At 40.9% G+C, this 8,653-nt stretch overlaps 1 protein-coding gene across 1 annotated transcript; it reads right to left on the bottom strand.

Annotated features, from left to right (window-relative positions):
- Positions 1–4,721: 4,721 nt before the first annotated feature.
- LOC114927740 (uncharacterized) lies at positions 4,722–5,717 on the bottom strand. Its single transcript, XM_029298668.1, has 2 exons — positions 5,025–5,717; positions 4,722–4,928 (listed from the first exon to the last, which is right to left on the bottom strand). Exons 1-2 carry the CDS (start codon positions 5,715–5,717, stop codon positions 4,722–4,724), a joined length of 900 nt encoding a protein of 299 aa, XP_029154501.1.
- Positions 5,718–8,653: the final 2,936 nt, after the last annotated feature.

The raw sequence follows: 8,653 nt of genomic DNA, 5'->3' as shown, positions 1-8,653 counted from the left end.
AATGGTTGGGCATTTTTAAAATGCTTTCAGGTTCTAATGCAATTTCTTGAACTTGAGCCAGAAGTAGAACTTTTCTTTTCTCTTTTTCAAGCCAAAGGGGCCTGGAAAGGTCTTTGGGTCAATTTGAACAATACCCCTGGGTTCTTTATGTTCAAATTGTACAAATCTGCTTTCAAAGATTTTAAAGAAATGTTCTTCAAGGTAAAGTCGGTAGATGAGGAGTTTCCGTTTTATTTAGATGAACATCTGGGTGAAAAATTTCCAATCTATTGGTGCTGTCAGCCTCAGCACATACTAGGGCCCGAACTCATAACTCCTCGAAACAAGGGTGGTCTAATATCTGTTTCAGAGTTGCTTCCATGGGAGGAAGATAGAGCGTCAGTGATGAACTATTTTGGTGAGGGGTTATGAGTTGCTTTTGTCTATCTTTATAGTATGCCGATTTTAACATGCTGACTTCTTTCTGTCTTTAGAGCTGGCAAGTATCCTGGAATTTTAGCATCGACTCTGAGGGCCCGCTTTAGGGCTAAGAACTTCAAAGGGTCTTCTTCAAACCCATAAAAAATGGAAAGCAGGGTCGAGGTCAATCAATCACCACCGAGGAAGAAAAGTATTGTTTTTAAAAAGAGGAAGTTTGACATAGTTAATGTGGAAGACGAAGAAAGAGATAAAGGCATTCAGCTTGATGAACTGATGAGCTTTACTGTTAAGCAAGAAAAGCTTCATGCCTTTGAGGAGGAGGGGGATGGTTCATCAGTATGGGATAGAAAATTTCTTTTTAATGTTGTGGCTGACGAAGTTGTTCAATCTGCCTCGGATATGTCCCAAATTGATAATGTTGGGGACGTAGGTATTGATCAATTTATGTAGGTGGGTGTGTAACCTTTAATGTACATCTACTTAGAGATATCGAAAGGAATTATGATGCTGACTACGACTTATATTTGTGTATCATGTGTTAGGATTTCGGCTGGCCAGCATAGGCCAGAGCCAGGAGAAAAGACATGGAAAAATGCTACAGACTACTGTAGAGAGTGCTGGCCTAAAAGAGCAGTTGGAATAAAAGGAGACTGCCCTAGCCGAACTGAAGAAGGATCTTTCTGAAGTTAAAGAAGAATTGAGTTTGGAAAAAGAAAACCATGAAAAACTGTTGAAATGCTGAGAAAAAAGGAAAATGATATTTCTAGTATGAGCGAGCAGATGGTTGAGGTCACACTAAAAATGAAAAAGATGGAGACAAGTCGAAAGGGTGAGATTTTGGATGCTTTTGCCGAGGGCTTCAAACGTGCTATTACTCAGGCAAAATTCCTGGTCCCTGATGGGGATTTTACCGCCATGGACCCGAGCAAGGTAGTTCGGGATGGATGTTTAGTGGATGATGAAGAGGTTGTAGAGGAGGGGGATGATAACTTAGCTGATTAGAAAAAATCTATTTAAATGTTTTTCTTTAGGTTGTCCTTTGAGGACATGTTTTGAATAAGGAATATGAAAGCCGTGTAAAAACTGATATTTTTAGACGTTTTGATGTATCCAACTGATGGTGATTGCATTTGGAATCTATATCGGTTAAATTAGGCCTTGTTTGCTCCTAATTTATGTGTGTTCCTCTAATGAAAGAGGGTTTGGTTATTGTACTGTATCGTTTAAGCAATGCTTAGCATACTGCTTGCGCATTCGGTGTTTAATGCAACTTTTGGTCTGAGCAATAACCGTTTGTTAAACGGTGATGTTGTTATAGTCGGATAGTAATGAACTTGTTCTGTTAAGCTGATAAATCAAATAGCAAGTAAATTGTGTTGCAAGAATTTGTAAAAATAGGAAGATAAATAATATTTATTCAACGCAGTACCTTTACAAATTGAACTAGGTAAGTTAGCCTCATTAAAACCTCCCCGAGCAAAACCCTTTTTAGAAAAAAATTCGGAGTAGGAAAAAGAGTACTAGCATGCTATTGTTTCTAGCTATAGTATTGCTTTAAGGAGTTAACATTCCAAGTATTTGGTAATTTTGTGCCATCCAAACGTTCCAGTTGATAGGCTCCTCGGCCAAGGACTTTATGTATTCTGTAAGGCTTGTCGCATGTTGCGGCGAGCTTTCCATGAGAGGGGGTTTTCGGGCCTCTTCCGTTTTTCTGAGTACTAAATCGCCTTCATGAAAAGATCTTGGGTGTACTTTCTTGTCATGTCGTTTGCTTATTCGCTGCTGTAGTGCTCGGTGACGAACTGCTGCCGTGCTTCTTACTTCTTCAATTAGATCAAGCTCGGCTCGCCGAGCCTGGTCATGATCGTTGGATTGTGTTCTCAGGGAAGCATGTGAAATCTCAATTGGTATCATTGCCTCTGATCCATAGACCAAGCGAAATGGGGTTTCCTTAGTTGTCGAATGTACCGTGGAATTATATCCCCACAATATTTCTGGGATAAGCTCGGCCCATAGGCCTTTGGCATCCTCGACTTTTTTCTCAGGGCTTGCAAGCGGACCTTATTTGTAGCTTCCTCTAATCCGTTGGATTGTGGATGCTCTACCAACGAAAAGTGCTGCTTTATCTGTAAATTATGCAAAAAAGCTTTGAAATTATGGTCGGTAAACTGGCGACCATTGTCAGTAATGATATGACGAGGTATACCGAATCTAGGCAAATTATGTTTTTCCAAACAAATGATATCATTTGATTTGATGTAATTTTTGCTAAAGGTTGAGCCTCAATCCACTTAAAAAATAGTCAATTGCCACAACTAAATATTTCACCTGTCTCGGGGCAGTGGGAAAAGGTCAGAGGATATCAATTCTCCACTGATTAAATGGCCAGCTTACCACTGAATGGTGCAAGTTTTCGGCTGGAATGTGGATGACCCGAGCATGCCTCTAACAGTTATCACAAGATCTGACCTTTTTCCGGCTGTCCTTCCATATCGTTGGCCAGTAGAAGCCAGCTCAGAGTATCTTTTGTGCAAGGCTTCTAGCTCCTGAATGTATTTCGCAAATGCCCTCGTGAGCCTCGGCTATAACTAGATCAGCCTCCGATCTGTCTAAGCATTTCAAAAGAGGTTGAGAATAACCTCACTTATACAAAATGTTATTTAACAATGTAAAGAAAGATGCTTGCCACTTAAACTTTTTTTTATCTTTGACCTCTTCTGGATTGTCCCCATTTCTGAGGTAATATATATAATGTTGTTGCCAACTACTTCCATTGATAATATTAAAAATCTTGAGGGTATCTATACTCGGTTTATCTAATGTTGATTGTAAAAGTGTTGCAGTGTGTGATTGTGTAGTTGCTAGTTTTGATAGAATATCTTTTCAGTGATTTTGATCCCTAGTTATGTGGTTGATTTCAATTTTAGAAAAACTGCTTACGAGGTTCTCAACAATATCTAGATATTTTAACAGGATTGGATCTTTCGTTTGGAAACATTGATTTACTTGCTAAACAACTAACAAGGAATCATAGTAAACTTTTAAGGCAATAATATGCAAGTCAATTGCTAACCTAAGCCCAGCAATTAGGGCTTCATATTCGACCTGATTGTTACTCGCTTTAAAGGAGAATCGAAGAGAATGTTCCAGGCTGATTCCATCTGAATTTTCGAGGAGTATGCCTGCCCCTGATCCTTGAGGATTTGAAGCTCCGTCAACAAATAGGACCCACTCCGGACTTCCTGAATCCGGGTTTGGTCCGGTGAACTCGGCAACAAAGTTAGCCAAGTATTGCGATTTGACAGACCCTCTGGGTTGGTACTAAATATCGAATTCTGAGAGTTCGATAGACCACTTGATTAGCCTTCCTACTAGCTCAGGCTTGGCTTGTATTTGACGAAGGGATTGTCCAGTTCTGACATTGATTATGTGGCTCTGAAAGTAAGGTCGGAGCCGTCTTGCGGAGAATACCAGCGCAAAGGCGAGTTTTTCTAACCTCGGGTAGCAAAGCTCGGCGTTTTGCAGTGACTTGCTTACAAAATAAACTGGTTGTTGAATTTCGTCGTTTTCTGCAACAAGAACAGAGCTGATTGCCATATCAGTAATAGATAAATATAAATATAATGGCTCGCTGACCTTAGGTGGCTTAGAAAGAAATTGTTTTAAACTTGTGAATGCAGCTTCACAGTTTTCATCCCATTGAAAAGTTGTATTTTTTTCGCAAACACTGAAAAAATTTAAAGGACTTAGATGCTAAACATGGCAGAAATCTGGACAATGCCGCTAATCTCCCTGTTAATCGCTGAACTTCCTTGATCATTGTGGGACTATGCATGTCGAGGATTGCTTGACATTTTTTGGGGTTTGCCTTAATTCCTCGGCTGGTTAGGATGAACCCGAGGAATTTTCCTCTACGCACGCCAAAGGCGCACTTTTCAGGATTCAGTCTCATGTTATATGCTCGGATCTAGTCAAAAATTTTAGCAAGATCGTCAATGTGGAAATGGCTGACTTTTGTCTTGGCGACTATGTCGTCAACGTACACCTCAATATTCCGACCTATTTGGCGTTCGAAGATCTTGTTCATCAGTTTTTGGTACGTTGCTCCTCTATTCTTTAAGCCAAAAGGCATTACATTATAACAATAATTACCATATTCGGTTATAAAGGCTAGTTTTTCTTGGTCTGATGGGTACATAAGAATCTGGTTATAACCGGAGTATGCATCCATGAAACTCAAAGTGCCATAATCGCAAGAGTTATCAACTAAAGTGTCAATGCAAGGTAAGGGGTAAGCATCTTTAGGACAGGCCTTGTTTAGGTCTAACAACATCAGCTAACCATGTTGTGAACCTGGTTTCTCGGATGAAATTTTCATCAATCAACTTTTTAGCCTCCGCCATGGATGCGAGTCGTTTCTCGGTTATGAGATTTCGCTTCTTCTGGGACACTGGTCGTGCTGCCGGACTAATCGCCAGTTTATGTGTAATCACAGATGGGTCTATCCCCTGCATATCACCCGAAGTCTAGGCAAATAGGTCGGCATTCTGACGTAAAAAACTGATGAGTTGTTCCTTATCTTCAAATTTAATGGATTTTCCTACAAAAGTAAATTTCGTCGGATCGTCAGTCAAGATGACTTTTGTCAGCTCTTCATTTGGCATGGGGCGTTCTTGAAAGTCGGCCCTTGGATCTAGCTCTGCTAATATTGGCTGTTCGGCATGTATGGAATTGACTCGCACTTCGCTGTTTCTTTTGATAGGCTTTAAACTTGTGTTATAGCATTGCCGAGCTTCTTGAAGATCACTATCAATTGTGGCTACTACATTGTCCTGCACAGGAAACTTGACACAAAGATGAATTGTGGAGACAATTGCAGCAAATCTATTTAAAAAAGGTCTACCTAATATAAGATTATAAGGACTAAAATAGTCGACTACAAGATACTGAATATCTTGTGTCTTAGATAATGGTTGCTCACCGAGTGTGGTTTGTAACCACACAGAACCCAAAACGAGAACCCGTTCTCCTAAAAATTTGACCAAGTCTCCGACAGACGGTTGCAAGATGTTAGTGCTTAATTTCATTTTTTTGAATGTGGCGAAAAATAACACGCCGGCACTGCTTCCCAGATCGAGTAGAACCTTCCGAACTATTAGGTCCCCTAACTGGATGGAGATGACCACAGGATCATCCAAGTTGGTGTCACTGCAATTAAAGTAAGTCGGATGGAAAGTCATATCTGGAATATCCTGAACTGGCTGAGGATTGTTAGTAGTATCCCCAACCACTAGCATGGCCCTATAGGTACGCTTCCTGGCCGAGCTTGTGTATCCGCCCCCAGCGTAACCTCTTGAGATACAATTGATCACGCCTCTGGGTTGAGCGGGAGCTTTGTCTTTCTCTCTTGATTACGGACTTGCTGTAGATTGGTCAAAGTTAGGCATTGTTCTCTTCTGGATGTGTCCTGCAATAAATTTGTCGAGATGCCCTTGTCTCGCCAAGCATTCCAAGAGATCTTTAGCAATCACACATTCATCGGTTGGGTGGCCATACTTATGATGAAAGTGCAATACTTAGATTTGTCAGCGTTTTTTGGTTCAGGGTAATTGCCGGCCTTATGAGGGGGTTTAATAAACTTAGAATTCAGTATTTTCTAGATGATGTCGTCCCTCTTTGTGTTGAATTAGGTGTATGATTCATAACGAGGAACTGGTTTAAAGGTCTTCTTGTTATCCCGAGGTTCATCATCATCCTTGTTTGTTGCCGACTTCTCTGCTTTTCATGTCTGGCGAAGCTCTTCGATATCTATCTGTCCCTTGGCCTTCTCACGAAACTCGGCCAAAGTTTTAGGTTTGGCTACAGCTATGGCTTCCTGGAATTTTCCTAGGCGAAGGCCACTTTTGATAGCATGCAAGTGGACTTCAGGGTGAAGATCAGGAATTCTCATAGCCACTTTTGTAAAGCGGGTAATGTAATCCTTCAGGCTCTCCTGCGGACCTTGCTTGATGGTAGTCAAATAGTCGGAATCATGCAAGTAAATTTCCGATGCTGCGAAGTGGTCCTCGAATTGCTTCGCCAACTCCTGGAAGCGTGAAATAGAATATGCAGGCAAATAGTAAAACCAGTCAAGTGCAGGACCATCTAAAAAAGACGTAAAACAATGACATAAAATAGGGTCGGGTGCGCCGTTAATGATCATGATAGATCGGAATTTTCTGATGTGTTTCTTCGGATCCACTAACCCATCATATGGTGTTAGGGTCGTCGGAAGAGTGAATTGTTTGGGGAGTTGAAAATTCATAATGTCAACCGTGAATGGCCCCGCAGAGTTATCAGGCTTGTCTTCCTCGGCTTCAGGTCGGGCTCCTTCATTCTGAGGACTTTTGTCATCATCATTCTGAGGCATCTCGGAGACATGGGTTGGCTGCAATTGGTGCTCATCATTCGCCGGTCGCTTATGATGGTCGTTGTTATGTTCAAGGCAAGCATTAGCTAATTGCGCAATTTGTTGCTGCCTCCTTTGATTCTCCTCCGCAATGCGCTAATTTGCCTTAGCCATGCATTGGTTTGCCTGTTGAAACTCGGTTACCATCCGAAGAAGTTTGGACGGAGTGGGAGGAGGTACATCAGCCATGAGCGAATGCAAGGTATTTGGGGCCTATAAAGAGAGCTATCCTAAATTTTTGGGCCCCACGGTAGGCGCCAAATGTTCTTGCCTGGTTTGGCCGAGGTGTGGATCATCTTCCAGCGGGAGTCAACCAATTTCCTGGGAGGGTCACCGTATACGTCGGCCGCAGACGAATCGAGGGAGTGAGTATCTGCAAAGAGTACTCCAATGCTCAAGTCAGCAAATGGTAATTCTAATAAGAGTTATTACTTTGGAAAGATGGCATACTTTTGCAACCCTGATCGTTTCCTTTTATAACCAGGAGACGAGGATGACTGTTTTCTCCTGAGTAATGGTCGTCCATGAGAAATTTATCTCCTTCCTGACGTTATCGAATAAAGGCCATTTATAATCATAAATCGGCGTCATTTACAATAAGATTTGCCGAGCTATAACTCATAAATGACATATAACGGTCATATCAGTTACCAAACCCGATTCTCTTTGGGTTCAAATTAAGATTGAAAAATATGGGAGAGGGCACAATCCTATTCAAAGTGAAGTGGCTCGCAGTGGTGACTCTATATTGTGGAAGAATATTGTAGCCAAATGGCACATGATCAAGGACAACATAGGTTATCTGTTGGGAAATGGTGAGGCAACAAAGTTTTGTAGAGACGCTTGGCTGAAACCGAAGAACTTATTAGCTAATTTAGTATCTCCAATCCCGACTCTTAAGGAAGAAAATCGTCCAATGAGTGATTACGTAAATGAGAAAGGATAATGAAAAATTACGAGCTGGATATCCTCCTCCATGACAGTGTCATTAATAAAATACAAAGCATTCCCCCTCCTTCAAAAGGTGGCAGGGATATCCTCTATTGGTGACTCGATCCTAAAGGTAAGTTTACCATCAAACATACCTATCAATTTTTTCCCATTGCGACCATGACTTAGATCGATTATGAAAATTGATTTGGAATTGAAAAGAGTTACAAAGGGCGAAGGTGTTCCTTTGGCAGTTGGCTCATAATGCTATCCTAACGGCTTCCAAAACTGCAAGATGGGGTAGAGGGAACAATGCCAATTGCATGAGTTGTGACAATGGTATTAAGACTCTCTTTCATGTTATTCGAGACTGTCCCATGTCATCGCCAAAGTGGAATTACCTGGTAAAGCCGCAAAATATTGCATGTTTTATAATCTAGATTTGAAAGAGTGGATTATCGCTAACATAACTATGGACATGGGGTCAGATGATGAAACGGAATGGAAGGATATTTTTGTTACAACAATTTGGCTTATAAGAAAATTTAGGAATGAATACATACATTCCAATATAAACACCCTCATATCAAAGAGATGAAAATAAGAAATTTAGCAAGAGAAATCAGGAATGTCAGAAAAAAAAAAGTAGAAAATAATTAGAATGAAAAGCCTCTGACAATTTTTTGGCAATCACTCCAAGAAAGTTGGATCAAGCTAAATATAGATAGGGCATCAAGAGACAATCCTGAGCAAGCTAGCTGTGCTAAGGTTTTTAGAAATGTTGAGAGTGGCTGGATATATGGATATGCCAGACGTTTGAACTTTCCAAAGGTAATAGAAGCATAAGTTGCAGCA

This window comes from Arachis hypogaea, chromosome 5 (genome assembly GCF_003086295.3).
Source record: "Arachis hypogaea cultivar Tifrunner chromosome 5, arahy.Tifrunner.gnm2.J5K5, whole genome shotgun sequence".
NCBI lineage: Eukaryota > Viridiplantae > Streptophyta > Magnoliopsida > Fabales > Fabaceae > Arachis > Arachis hypogaea.
The sequence above is the reverse complement of the archived record's forward strand: the minus strand, read 5'-3'. Positions and strand labels throughout refer to the sequence as shown.